This window comes from Egretta garzetta, unplaced genomic scaffold (genome assembly GCF_000687185.1).
Source record: "Egretta garzetta isolate BGI_Z169 unplaced genomic scaffold, ASM68718v1 scaffold413, whole genome shotgun sequence".
NCBI classification, from domain to species: Eukaryota; Metazoa; Chordata; class Aves; order Pelecaniformes; family Ardeidae; genus Egretta; species Egretta garzetta.
In genome coordinates this window covers 539,150-554,586 of record NW_009259054.1, presented here as the reverse complement: position 1 = coordinate 554,586, position 15,437 = coordinate 539,150, and the positions used below count along the sequence as shown (strand labels likewise).

Genomic DNA, 15,437 nt, shown 5'->3' with positions numbered 1-15,437 from the left:
CAAGGAAAACTATGGCTGCCTCTTTACCTTCTTGTTACATCTCTCAGAGCATACCTGCAACCAGACATCCAATGCATACAATTCTGTATCATGGTCAAAAAACTGTATTGAATGGATGGGCTTAAGCAGTGCAAAGCAGAACTGCCTCAGCTCATCTTTCAATTTAATTTGCCTCTTGCTATGTTACAGCTCTATTTTAAACAAATTACTTCAGCGAGGCAGCAGCTATCATAAGAATGAGCTATCACTTTACATAATGAAAGTTTCCTCTAGGTGCTCATTGTGAGACCAGTAATGAACAACGTGGTCATAATCTGCCTTTGAGTGGCTACAAGCGGCTGTAACAACCCATTGAATTGGCTCATCAAGGCTTGCGCCGACTCTCTCTCCTTTAGTGGAGGTATCGAAAAGAACAGAATTTAGGTGGTATAAGTATATTCCATCTCGCTTTGAAAAGATGACATCAGTAATGTAACAAACCTTTCCCTGTAAGGATTGGTTTTCCTCACAGAGAATAGCAAAGTGTGTTTATTTAACCACTTTCTTTTTATTGTTTCCCTGCATTTGAGCATGGGATTGAACACCTCTAGTCAGTCTTCTTGAACGAGTGGTTAAAAAACCCAACCCATCATATCCAACTACAAGGGGTAGTTTGCTCTAAGAAGACAGCTTCATGGAGATCCACTCTCTAGATGCATGCTATGAAGTGCTGGGGACTTGATGAATAAATGTTTTTTTTCAATAGGAAAAGGAATAGAAGCTAATTAAATTCCTTATCTTGTTTCCTCCACAAAACTTAATTTTCCCCTAAATTTAAGCTTACAGTTGAGTGTATAACAAGATGATTTACTGTAACAGTATCATTGTGGAGAAGTTATTACTGATACAAATTTTCTCCCTTTCCTCCCCCTACTTCATGTCTAATTAAACCAAGTAATAAGAATTCTCATTTATTGCCTTTCAAAAGAAGTGTGTTTGCTCTTTTTATTTCCCTTTTTATTTCCTTTTGATTCCTACTTCCAAACCAGTTTTGGACAGCTCTGCCATGATCCTATCACATAATTTTCCTGTGCCCACTTAGGTAATATTAGATGGATGAATGGTGAGGAATGATTCAAGGAATCGAGGTTTAGATGACTGGGTGGCCAAGGCAGTTTGTGACACCATCTTCCCCCTGAGCCTTTATTTGGAATAACTGAAGGAAATAAAAACAACAGAAAAGTTGCATGGCAAAATATAGCTCTTTTGTGTGTGTGATGTGGGCTTGATCATGCCAAAGAAAATTCAGCAGTGCATATGATATTCCTGAAGAAGCTGTAATCAAGTTAACAAACATTGCAAGGATGGATTCAGTTTTTAGTGTTCAGTGTGTTTTAATTGCACATTGAGATAAAATGTCACATCTTCCATTAATTTATAGTTAGCTTGTTTTAAAATACATCTATACCAAGGAGTTAGCTTTCCCCTTTTAACTCAGTCTTCATTGATTGATGAAGTTGTGGAGGAGTATCTTCCCGCCTCCTAATACCTTAAAATACTTCATCCTGAAAAGACATCTGTGCAGAAGTTTGCCATTATGACTTTCAATAGCTATCTGCTAGTCAACCTTGACTGTTGTCTTTTTAAAAAAAAAAAAAAAAAAAAAATTACATTTCCAGTGTGACTGACCTTTATTAAAATCATGTGTGCTCTCGTTGCATTGCTCAGGTTACATTTCCATCTGAAGACAGAAAGTTTAAAACCAGTTCGGTTTCCAATCACTGCCATCTAAGACTGCTCTTGATAACGTAGTTATTGAGGTGGGACTGAACTCGGAGGAAGCTGTCTGTCATCACCTCCAGTCATCCCGTTAGGCAGTGTGGAGGCTGATCCCAGTGGCGTGGCTGCAAGGCCTGACTCTGCTCATTAATGCTCCAGGTAGCGTGCGTACTGAAAAGTTCGACATTTTACAATGCAAAGCAATGTTAGCACAATTAGTTTCTATCACTAATATCAATTAGTTGGATAAAAAGCAAACTTCTTTTTTATATAGGAATTTTGGAAGACCAATTTTTGTCACTGTTTTAGCCGTTCCATCTTCCCTCCCAATACCTTTAATTACTTTCTCAATTTATTTTTTGAGGGCTACAGCAGTATAACATTTGGAAAGAGAAAATGACCAGAGTTATTGTATAGCCCCAAAGCTAAAGGATATGAGTATATTATTATTAAGCTTATGGCAGAGTTCCTAACTTGAGATTGATGTGTTTGTACAGCTGTTGCTAAAGCTGTGGCTCCAAACAATCGCTAGTTGTTCTAATGAACTCTTCTGCTTTGACTCAAGAGGATGGGGGAAAAGAAAAAAAGACTGTTAAAATTGCTGTTGGATTAGTATGTCTATTTAGGTTAATGTGTAACTGCAGTAGGTGAAGAGGAGAGGAAACAAGTATTTTTTTAGTGCTAGTCATCTAATAACTTGGTGTTTTTAAAAAAAATAAAATTTGATAAAGGCATTATTTCTTTCGTATCATTTGTTCTCATACCTCAGTACTAGCACTGCATACTGTCTATATTTATGAACTTTATTAATACCCTTGAAGATATGCTTAGCAATTATTAGTATCTACCCTTTGTGTTTCAAAGTTTGTTTATTGACTCTTGTCATATATTCCCTCAGCTTTACTAGAGAATTTTGAGAGGTTTTCTCATGTGTTGGAAATTTTTGAAGCATTTAGAAAAGAGAGAGAATAAAATATATTACTTTCGTCTTCTATTTATAAGTACATGGCAGAGGTTATACTTGCTCGTTTTTTTTCAAACTTCTGGACAAAAGAAAAAACAAATGCTGGCTCAGCATTTTATGCTGATCTTATGTATGATTGGGTTTTGTCTTCATAATTGTGAAGCTTGTTTTTATCACTTACATAAAGGTGGTGAAAGCTAATTTCCTCCCTATCCGTGTATATATTCTCAGTTTCAAAAGAGCACCAGTAGAACCATGCATCCCCTGTTTCCTTTTTGAGATCAGACTTGCTCAAACTTGCTTGCAGTAACCTAGTTAATATGCAGACTTTTTGTTGGAGTAGTGGAGGATGTTTTAAAATCTGCATGGGATAAATTCCTTCCGTTGGGATGCTCTGCATTGCTAAACTTTTGCACAAGGAAGCATGATATGTGATGCTTTAAATAACGCCTGCAATCGTGATTCTTCCTAATGCAATTTCTGCAGACTTGCTTCTCTCCCTCCCTTCCCCCACATCTTTCTCTGCTTTCAGCAGAGCCGAGGCTTGCTGAATGCATCTTATTTTTCCCTTTGGTTGGCTCTTCTGTTATATGTATTGATATGGACATTTCTGATTCATATCTGTTCATATCTTCCTCTTCTGGACTGATGCACGCAGCATATCAGATGCGCTGCTTCTGAGCTGTATTTCTAGGACAGCTGTTTATTTTTATCCATTTCCTAGGGAAAAAATATTTTGCAGTAAAAATTAAAGTAGATGATAAAACCCTCCAGCTCAGTAACAGATAAGCGAAAATTGTGCAGTTGCCCCAATTAAAATCTGAAACTACTTATCACAGATCTTGTGTCAGTAGCGGTTCCCATTTGTAGAATGTGACATACAGCTCTCCACCGAGAGCGGAGCCGCATCTTTGCTGCTAACATCACGCAGCATGGCTCTTCAAAAGTAGGCTGCACACAGCATGCACGAGACAAAACAGCTTGTCAACAGTCAGCAAAACTCTCTGTCTAGTGTCTTAAACACCAGTGCTGCCTACGAGGACCAGGCCCAAAGCTTCTGCCTTCACTCTTTTCCTTCTTTGGCTCAGACCTTGCTTCTCCCCACCAGCTAGCTGCCCGCTTTTGTCAAAGGCGGGGAGTGCTGTAACTTGGAGCAAGTTGGAAGGAAGCGAATGCTGCCAGCTCCCGCTGCTTCAGGAGCTGTGTTGTGCCCTCAACCAGCTTCTTGTGCTGAGATCTTTAGCTAAGGAGCAGCAGCAGCTGTGGGGAGCAGGCTGGAGGCAAGGGGTTGTATGGACAACTCAACCTAGCATGGAGGCAATGGCCCTGGGCTTGGAACACAGTCATTCCTGGCATTCACCGCTCCTGTCGCATCCGTTCTTCTGGAGAGGAGGAGTGGATGGGCCAGGCCTTCATCTGATCTTCTACTTCGGTCATCCTACAGTAGTTGGATATCGCTGATGCTAGGCATCTGGCAAAAATAGCACATAAATAAGACTTTTAAAAATATCCATGACTGTGGTAAAGCTCCAAAACACCCACACTTAGAAAATGGATGATGTAGTTGAGACTTTGTGAAACACTTCAGTGAGAAATTGATCTTTAAAAGCTGCTGCATTTAAAGGGAAATGGGGAAATTACATTGGTGCTGTGAGAAAACTTGCTTTCTAATATAGAAAAGCAATATTTCTCTTAATTTCTTTCTCTGTTTTCACTGAAAATCTTTCACAACTATTTAATGAAAGAAGGGTATCACCTTAGTATTATTAATTACATGGCATGTGTCAGCCCCTATGAGGGACTTAGCGATATGTAATTTAAATCTCTCAGTGAAAATCTTGCCTATTGTAGCTCTGCAGAGCAAATAATGTTATGTGCTCCTTCATGGTGATCTAAAATGATGTCTTATATCAGGAGGCACAGGTGAAGTGCAAGAGATGAGTAACCAAATGATGGACCCAGCTGGCCCAAAGACACTCACTGGAGATTGTGCACGAGAAGGAGAAAACTTTGCCTGAAATTTAGAACATGGGCTTCTGTCTATCAGCTCTTATGTCAAAGCATGCAAGCCCCTGTGCAATTAGTGGTTAGTAGAAATACGCACACACACACCCCTTCCAGCAGGGACATAATCATACTAAAATGGTCAGGGCACTTGCTTTGATCTGTAGAGAGAGAAGAGAGGGTGGCTCAGTGCACTGGCATAGAGTGAGAACTTGACTGAGAAACAGTGCTAAATGGCATAGATCTGTCCTTGGCATGTCCTGCCAAGCATGTGGATGTAGCTGTCTTTATATCTGAGCAAACAGGTGGTCAAAAGAGCGGAGCTGAGATCAAGACATTGCCTGTTAAAATATAAGCAGCGTACTGGGAAGCTGAGACTTAACCTATTAAAAGCTTGTGGTTTTCACAAACTGTGAAACTGAACTTCAGCAGTATGAGTAGCTTTTAATACTTCCTACTTGTGACACAAAATATATTTCTCTCCAGAAATAGGAGAGAAGAACAGCTCATTGCAAAGAATGAAATGCCCCACAAAGTCCACTCTCCCCTTCTGTAGTGCTGCCTTGCGCTTGTAGTAATACACAAGATTTAGGTTTGGGGTTTTGCATCCCTGAGGTCCGAATTCCAGAGAGCGCAAACAGAACTACTTCTGTTAACCTGGGAAAGTTTTTTCTGGCTCAGTATCATGCCTTCTTCCTGCTTAAAAGAAAAAAAGAAAAAAAAAAAAAGAAAAAAAAGAAAACAAGTGTGGATGCAAAACCATCCAGCAGTTGTAAGAGGAGGATTTTTTCCATCTAAATTTTGTTCATGTTTAGCTCCTAGGTTGCAGTTGATGTGTTTACAGCTTGCTCTGTGTGCAACCTATAATGCATGTGAAATTATTTAAAAGTTTAAGTGTAAAACCTTGATTTTATGTTTATGGGGCAGGAAGGCAGGGGAGGATATTAAAAAAAAAAGATAAAATAGTAGTAACACAAGTGTATTAAACACTTCAGGCATATGCCATTAATTTTCTGACCGAAATGAACAGTATATTCTTTTTGCCATTAATCAGAGATTTTCTTCATTCCTTTCTCTAGTGCTGTTGCAGATATGTCTGTTGGATGACTTTTCTCGATTTCATAAAGACCTTTCGAAGTTATTAAGATGACAGTGTCTGTCTTGGGGGGACGGGGTTTTTGTTTAATTGCAGACATGCTTGTGGGGCAGCTTAGTATCTCATTAAGAGAAGCTGAAGAGTATCTAGCCTCAAGCTTAGAATTCCAGTCTCTCTGATATTAGCACGATCAGCTTCTGATGACTTGGAAGACTTAATTATTGAATACATTTAAATCCAAGTGCTCTGGAGTAGTGGCTGTATCAGTCAAAATGAATACAGATATCTCAGTAATCAGGGAAGATATACTAAGGAGTTGAACTCTTTGTCTATTCACACACTGAAAATATTAGAAATTGTATTTCAGCATAGTGCGTAACTTGAAATAAAAGGCAGGAAAGGTTTGCTGACCAGAGATGAAGAGTGAGTGTGTTTGTTCCGCTCCAAACACAAATGTGATTGAAGGATTTTCTTTTATATATTGAGTACTAGCTCCCTGCATTTTGCGAATTTCTTTAAGAAACTAGTTTCATGAAAATTATTGCACTATCTCTGTATCATAAGTGAAATGCATGCTTCCCAAAGGAGATGGTGGAAATTCCCCATTTGCAAGCCTGATAAAGCTCAGGCTGCATTGTCTTTAAATGGTAACTGCTTTTACGGTGACTTGTTAAAGCTGAAACACATCTAATGCCTTTTGATGTATATTCCAGTATTGGTTTACAAAAAATACATAGTGAGGATAGTCTAAAGAGGATACCCAGCAGGAGAGAAATAAAATTCCTGACACGTACAAAAGCATCTGAGTGGTCTTGTACATGGCAGATTGATAGCCTCTTACTTCAAAGGCAATTCCCAGGCAGAAACTGTGCATGTGTGTGTCCACAAATAAAATAAACCTTGCACTCTTTGTTTCAAGCTTTCCTCATCTAATAACAAATGATGACTGCGTACACAGGCGGGGTTTTATGGGCTTTCATCATTAGACGCTTGTAAACTTTTTGCTTCTTCTGATGGTAAGTTGACTTGGCTCAGGTTGGGCCATGTGTGTTTGTAGGTAGATACGGGTTTGGGCAATCACTGAACTGTAGCTGTTTCCAGTTTGCATGTTAAACTTGCAAGTGCATCAGTGTAGATCATGTTCTCTGTGCTTTGAACCAACAAGCAGCTCTCATCCCCAAATATTCGTAATGTACTTGCATCAAATCTTACTGACCAGCTGGTTAATTGCCCTGTGCAACAGGTTTTGTGGGCTCTCCGGTCTCTAAAGTCCGTGGTGGATGGCAGATCTGCAGTGGCAGCTTGTGGCATGCCAGTTGGGGTTACTAGGTTTGCTTTGCTCCATTTTTCACTCCTTGCCCCATCCCTGTTTAATAGTCCAGAGACAGTAAAATGTTTTCATTTTTGGTTTTGCAGTGTTTTGGGATTAGAGATGCAGAGCAGGCATCAAACAGGCTCAGTTTGATTCCCTGGGTTAGGAAGCCAGGTTTTGTAGTCCCTTGCTCTCCTTGTAAATACTAAAACTCTGAAAACAGCAATATGGAAATAGTTAATATGAAGCAGAGTCTTTCAAGTCATCAGCTAGCTTAACAGGGCTGATTTATTTTTTAGGGGAAAAAAACAGTTTATTAATCACAGATGTGCATGTTTCTAGTGTTAAGAAAGCTGGGACTAGAATAAGAATTCCCATTTCCCTTCCAGTTTCAAAAAATTTGCCTGTTTGTTGGAGGTAACTTTATCTTCTAGTTTGAGGGGGTCAGAACCCATGCTGCCTGCCCTTTTTCTTTAGCTTCAAAAATATATTTATGGACTCTCAGTGAACTCTCTGACCTCACCACCAAAGCAACATATGTGTGTTTTACTTTGAGAGAAATGGCAGTTAAATGCCTTCTTTTCTTATTGTGGCTATGAATTATAAAACAAAGCTCATCCATTAGTTTTTTTAAAATACTTTATTGAATTACAAAGCTGCCTCTACTTGAGCAAAGAGTGATTTTATTAAATTTGATGGTTTTTTGTTGGATTGGTGTTGCTGTGTGTGATCGTTATATGTGTGTTGGGTTTTTTTCTCTCCAAGATGGCCATCTGCTACATTTATCTTTTTCTAAAAGGGAATCTGACACTCACTAGAAAGTTTACTGTACTTGAAACACAGTTGGGGTTAGCATACCCCAAATTTATTCCATCTGTTTTGGTTTTAAAAGTCCATGTTGTTCTTGGTTTAATTTTGAATATTCCTTTTTCCTCTTAGCGTGTTTTAGTGATAAAATATTCTTGAGCAACCATAGAAAAACAATTTGCTATGTAGTCATAAAGGAAACAAAGCCAATTTAGTGTAAACTTTCCCAAGCATGGTAATCAATCAAACCAAGTCTGTATCCCTAATTACATAGATAGAAGTAGTATATAGTGATGGGGCAATGGGAAATAAGACACACCTGTGTGGCTGTTCTCATAGGGAAGGTGAATAGATCTTTCTGTGCTCTTGAAAATGCCTGTATTAGATACTGGTATTCCCTAATGTTTGGATCTGGCAGTGCCTCTACTTAAATATCTGAACTTGAACACCTAGTTTTTTCATGACTGTGCTCCAGTGTTGTAACTGGTCTCCTGAAGAAGTGGATGGGAGTAAGAACTGGAGAATCTGGACTCCTGACAGCTAGGATGGGAAAATGGGTGGTAAAGGGTCTCACTGGGAAAATACTGGCGTGGAATATTTGTAGTGAGTATTAGCATTGACCTATGAGGCTGTAGTTCTGTAGTTTGTATTCTGCAAATTTAAGGATGGGCAAAAAAATCTTATCTATCTCTGGTCTTATCTCTGAAGAGACTAGTGGGTTGGTATTCCATTCCAGTTAACACTGGTGATGTTAAACCTTTTTTTTTTTAAACACTTTTTTAAAATAAAATTTTATATTTAAGCTGAAGCATTTATGGCAATGCAGTATTTTTACTCATTTTAAGCTTTTCCTTCTCCCCCAGTGCTTTCATGCTTCAAAGAGAAAAGGGGAACAGTGCTATCAGTTTGGTGTACTACTTACACTTTGTCCACATTTATGATTCCCTGAAGCCCTAATAATGCTTCAGTAAGGGCGTCGTATTAAATCATGCAGAAGAGAAGATGAGAGGCAGTTACATGCTGCACGCCAAATGAAAACTAATGCTGTGTAGGAGGATATGGCTAAAGTATGTGCTGCGAAACATGTCTGGTTAATATTGTTTTGTCTCTTAGATCCTCTCCACTTGAGCGGATTGTATGTATTTCTTCCTGCTCTCTTCCCTCCTGCCCACAGACTCTTGGCTGACTTGGATTAAGAGTAGGAGTGGTACAGCAAAAGTGCAGGCAGACAAAAATACTCATCTCCCACAGTTTCAGGGGCTCTGCATTGTACTGTTTGGTTTTACAAGGAATTTGGTAGTTCATAAGTGTTGATTGTCAAAAGGATAGGTGAGAATTTAAGGAGGTGGAGCACAGGTTTTATAAAAAGAATTTTTTTTTTATTAACTGCAGGCATGTTACATGCTTAGGGATAGCCATGTTTATGTAAAAGTAAATCTTACGCAATCAGTTACTGCACCATCACGCTGCCTTTTTCTTAGAAAGGAGTACTTGTAAAGGAAAGAAATGCAACGACACAAAAATACAAAACAGTACATGGTGAACTTCTGTGAAAATTGCTTTTTTTTTAATAAACAAGTGAATGTGCTCTATTTTATTTGTGTGGAAGGAAGTTGTATGAACCATTATTGGGATAAAAATATATACAAATGAAAGAAAAACTTGGCTGAGTGATTATAACTTTCATATTTGCAAGTCTTGAAAACAAAGCATTTAGTTGGTTCTTTAAGAAATGTGTTTACAAGAACACCAGCACTGTTTTCACCTTTTCTGCACTCTACTAGCAGAGTGGCAGAAGGTTATTTATTAATATAACTACCCATCAGCTGATGTTTGCGATGATTTCTGAAACAAGGTACGTGATAAAAATTAAAAGATGCATGATATAATAAAGGTAAAGTTGAGTTTGGTGAAAGAGAAGTCAAACTAACTTCTCACAGGGGTTTAATAGGAGATTGTTTGGATTCCTGTGGAGAGCTTGCAGATGGTTGGAAGTTTAGTTTGGAATTCTTTTTAATAAGCAGACCACTTCTTTTTTTCTTTTTTAAGTAAAGTAAAAAATCTGTCATGATGTGGATCCTGATGGCTATTAGGCTTGCTTTTCTTATGTATGTGCTGAGGACCCTTAAGCATTAATCCAGGGGCCTTGAGGGATACTCAGATTGCAAGTTGAAAACCATTTTTATAGATAATTAAGTTCTTCCTTATGTTTCCTGTTTCAACAAGAAAATAATGTGGTAATTCTGCAGCACTGCTATCCCAAGGTTTGGAGACAAAGCCGACTAGTGTAACTCTGCATCTGCTTTTTGGTAATACCCATTACTTAAAGCCCTGAAACCAGGTTAATGGTGTAACAAGGAGTCTCCTTACCCGTGTTCAGCACAGCTACAGCGCTGGCTAGAAGATAATTTTGTAGATGAATCCTGATTTTGGGTGACTTGCTTTGAAGTGTTTGTAACTAGCTTGTTAGACTGAAAGTATGCTTTATAAAGTTTGTTTATCTTCTGCTTTATGGAAACATGATGAAAGTGGTGGTTAAGAGCAATTAGTATGTATGTGTTCACACAGTGTGAGCTACAGGAGTTCTTAGCATCAGAGCTGGTGTATCTTAATGGTCACATGCCATTCACGTTTTATTAGAATAGAGAAAAATCTTGACAATCAGTCTGATAGATCACAATTTTGGATTCTAAGGAAAGGTTGCCCTTTTTGGAACAGCTTGAACAGTGAAGGAAAACCAAAAAGTCCTAACTCATTATATTCACATTTTATGTCTCTTTCCCCATCTCAGTTCAAAGCCATAATTTGCACTTAATACTCCGTGGAAACAGAGCGGGCTCACATACTTGTGTGTAGGTCCAAGGCATTTGGGTGTTCACAATGAAGTGTATTGCCACATCAGTGTGACCATATTACTCTACAAAATTCAAATACCTCTGGTCAGACTGGCAATCCGCCTCTTACGGAAAAGCTGCCGGAAGAGGTGACCTGAACATCTGTGTCAAGCCTCAAGAAGGAACACAAGTGCTGCATTTAATTCCCAGCAGTGGAAACATTCAACAAAACATTATTTATGTCATCGTTATATAAACTATCCATCTACAAAAGTGCACACACAGGGGAAAAGAAACCATATTTGACAATCTAGGAGAGTCTTGTTAATACTCCGGTGGTAGATAATATTCATAGGAGTGGTGTTACAAGAATGTGTCCAAAAAAAAAAGTATCTTTTTAGGAAAAGAGAATTGCTGGGGGGAAAAGCATTGTGCTGCATGGGGAAAAAAGAAATGTAGTCTCACAATAGCTAACCAGTGGGTGTTTATCATAAGCATACGGTCCAGTTCAAGTGACAGGAGCCGTGGTGGGAAAGTAGTATTGACCTCATGCGCATACAACTATGGCTTGAGAAAAGTGTATCCTTTGTTTGACTACAGAACTTCAGGCATTGTCATGCTGAGAAGTACTGCTGATCCTGAGGTTTGAGCAAATGGGCTCTGAAGTATCGATTTTACATGCCTTTTTAAAAAACAATCAAAACAACAGCCAAAACTCCAAGATGATCTAAGCAAAAGACATTTATCTGCTTTCTGGACTCTTCTTCCCCCTTTCACAAGGGTAGAAGAAATAAATAAACAATGAAAGTAACTAGAGCGTTTTTAATAAAATTTGGTGTTTGAAAAATAATTCACTTATCTTATTGAGGCAATTATTCTTACTCTTTATGTCCATGCTGAAAGCAGTATACATTAAAAGATAAAACAAGCATATCCTTCCATAAAGTTAGATGACATATGGAAAGTATAATCCACTCTCTAATCAGTATCAGCAGTGGTAAGTATGAATTATAATTGAGGCAAGAGCAACTTAATGAAGATTGACTGTGGTAAGTATGTAAATGGTGCTTATGTGCGTGGCCACATGCAGCATGAACACTGATAGTTGTGGTGTCATTAAAGGCCAGGTTACTTCAAAATAAGCCGGTCAATTCATCCATAAATCCAATCCAACATCCATTATTACATACATCATTTGCCTTGTTTCTCACTTAATCAGTGTTTCCATTTTAAAATGCTCCCCTCCTTCTTTTTTCAGACTCCCTCTCTGTCTCCAGCAATGACGCCAGTCCTCCTGCTTCGGTAACGTCGCTTCAGCCCCACATGATCGGTGCACAGAGCTCCCCTGGCCCCAAGCGGCCTGGCAACACTTTGAGAAAATGGCTTACCAGTCCCGTGAGGCGTCTTAGCAGTGGAAAAGCAGACGGGCATGTCAAAAAACTAGCCCACAAGCATAAGAAGAGTAGAGAGGTTCGCAAAAGTGCCGATGCAGGCTCTCAGAAGGATTCTGATGATAGCGCAGCGACCCCACAGGATGAAACCGTTGAAGAGGTAAGTGTTCACGGGGAGCTTCCCGAGACCTGTTTTTGTTTTTCAAAGAACTAAATGTTGTCAGGTGAAGGTTGTCTCCTCAGCTGACTGTCCAGCAGTTGAGCAAAGTGGCATCTGCCATGTCCTCATTCTTGATGACTGCTGTACTCTGCATAAGTACTGGGCCAGGCACAGTTTGTGCCCTTCTGCACTGAGAGGGTTAGTAAAGCTCTGTGGAGAAGGACGTCTAGCTGAAAAAGAGAAACGAGAGAGTAACAAGTTGCTCTCTGACTTTGCTCTCTTATCCCACTCAGGGGAACAGCTTTGTGAGTAAAGGTGCTTCAAGTTCTGGGAATAATCAGGTCATTTTGTATTACCTTTCCTTTTCTTGTTGGTGGATCAGAGGAAATACAGGGAGAGCTGCTTAACTGCTTAAAGCTGTATTTGCACCTTGAGCAAGAGTTAGAGCACAGAAAAATTACTGGCCCTTCAAATCAAAAGGTAGTTACCATCAGTCAAATAATAAACATGGCAGTTTTCAATGGAGTGAAGGAGACTGTGAACTACTCCAGATTTTGCCACCTAGGACATCTACTGAAGGTTTCCCTTCCTCCCACAAATATCCTTCTAAGCCTGGAACTCGTGCATGAGCAAAGCCTGCCTCCAGTTATGTGCAGACAGAGCCGAATTCTCTTCTCTTGCAAACCTATGGTTCAGGCTGAAATGAATGGCATCTTACCACTTCCGAGGGCATAGCTGCTTGCATGCTATACAGTTATTCCCTTTTACCAGGCTTGAATCTGACTAGTGGTTTTGGTTGTTACCATACAGAAAAGTTGTCTCAGATGCCCAATTAATTATTCAGTACATTTTTTTTCTTGCTCCCAACATTTTGGTGAATTGGCAGATGTGGTTTGGGAAGGAATTTTGGCCTCTGTCCTTGAATGTCAGGCTGTGGAAAGAGACCCTCTGTGATGCATTTGTAGCATTGTTTTGGAAGTATCTGTTATTCTGCAGTTCTGTGAGGGAGGGAAAAACCTAAGGCCAGTGCCTTAAAGTCAGGAAAAAACAATAATCACCTATGCTGTCTTCCTTTACTGATAGTTAAATTATCCTGCGAGATCAGTTACGTTAAACTTTGGCTAATTGAAATCATACTTCCTTGTATAATTGGAAGGGCTGTCCTTAAACACAACTGTAAAAATTGTACAAGCAGCCTGCTCTCACTGTTTGGGGGTGGGAGGGGCAGAAAGGATAATTGACAAAATACTTCATGTCATAATAGGGTTTGTTAATATCCTTTAGAAGTCTTGCTATGAGGGGTGGTACTTCAGATACAAAGTTCTTGAGTTTCTAAATTAGAGGAATGTGGCTCTTAACTGAACTTGGAAAGCAAGCATGGCTTTGGTAACACTTTCATGTAGTAAATTTCAAGCTGAACATCTTGTTCTCAGTATCTTCAATCCATCTGCTTTTACCAAACAGTGAACACATTATCTTTGGCGTCTGCTTTTTTCCCCCTCTGTTGAGGAGCAGCACTGTGTAGCATCAACTTGGCTTGTTGGGAGAGAGGTGAATCTACAGAACAGACTTGTTTAAGATAAGGTTGTATTGAACAAGCTTCGTGCTGCTGAGGAGGTACCAGAGCTGGAATGTCTTGATTTCATTTACAGAGAGGTCGGAACGAGGGACTGAGCAGTGGCACTCTCTCCAAGTCATCCTCTTCAGGCATGCAGAGCTGTGGAGAAGAGGAAGGTGAAGAGGGAGCGGATGCTGTACCGCTTCCTCCTCCCATGGCAATTCAGCAACACAGTCTTCTCCAGCCTGACTCGCAGGATGACAAGGTAGGAGGAGGAAGTGGGCAAGGCTTCACATGTTGAGAGAACCTCTGTTTGTTGAAATCTTTCTTCTGTTTCCAAAATATCTGTAATGTATTTAATACAGCTTTATGGTATACAGAAGTAATCACTACACCACTTTAGACAACATTAAAAGGGTTTCCTGAGGAAAGGGTGTGAATTAAATGCATCTCTTTTTTAAAAAGCACAAGTGCAGAAATTTTTCTGCTGGCACTTTAAATGTGGAAATGGGCCGCTTTGTGTGTTTGCAGGCCTATTTACATCTGTTTAACAGATGCCATATTTAGTGATTAGAATTTACTTGTTTTATAATCATACCTTTGGGTACTGAGGTTAAAATACTATCTGCAAGTAAAGCTTATCTGGAGAAACTAACAGTTGTACATAATGTTTTTAGATCACAGGCTGTTCACCAAGCCCCTAGTATTTTGGATAGTCTCGGTTCCAGGGAAAAAAATTCTAGCTACATGTCTTAGCAAAAAGAGCTGTTCAAATCAACTCTAAGGTGGCTTTGTATAGCAGCATAGCTTTTTTTTTGTTGGTTTCTTTTTTGTGTCTCTACAAGTGTACTAAGAAGTTGATATCCAAATAAGGGTAATAGTCCAGGTGTTTTTTATAAAGGCACATTAAAATTGAGGGTAAACATTTTGCGTCAGTAATCAAATTCTGGATGTAGTTAGTAATTGTGTGTTGTCTGTTTTTCTTAAACCTTGTAATGTTCATACATTTGGAGATTTTATTTTGCTTTTCAACCTGGATCAAATGTTTAGGGGACAACTATCAAGCCTGGAAATTGAAGGTTTTAAAGTAGGAACAGTGTGGACTTGTGCAGCAAATATTCACATTCACTGTTTACTTCCCATTTTGCTGCTTAAATTTTTTTAGCCACTGTAATCTACAGCATGAACACTGTTAGTGAATTTTGTGGGTGGTTACTCACTGTTCCAAGTGATGCAGATGTTATTGATAACTTCAGCTGATCTTGTTGACTTGCCTTTTTTTTTTCCTTCTATCCCACTGCTTTTCAGTGGGGATCTCAATCATCCCTGAAGCTATCATTTTTAGGATCAAAGTGGCTGTCTCCCATGCTCTATGTGTATTTAATTCCTACATGTTTTCCAAATCGAAAAAGTATAATATATGAGTTGGGGGAGTTAATATATTGGGAAATATTCTTGAAACAAAACAGGTAAAAAAAAATTTTAAAATTTTGCCAGCCTTTAGACCTGAGAGAGTATTCTTTTGCTAGGAAATAATCATCTCAGTTTGAGGT

General features: G+C 39.1%; 1 protein-coding gene across 1 annotated transcript in view; it reads left to right on the top strand.

Moving 5' to 3' along the window:
• TRIO (trio Rho guanine nucleotide exchange factor) overlaps positions 1 to 15,437 on the top strand; it is a 185,023-nt gene that overhangs the window by 135,977 nt on the left and 33,609 nt on the right. Inside the window, 2 exon segments of the mRNA XM_009635132.2 lie at positions 12,034 to 12,326; positions 13,979 to 14,149. Coding sequence (XP_009633427.1) covers positions 12,034 to 12,326; positions 13,979 to 14,149 — 464 coding nt within the window.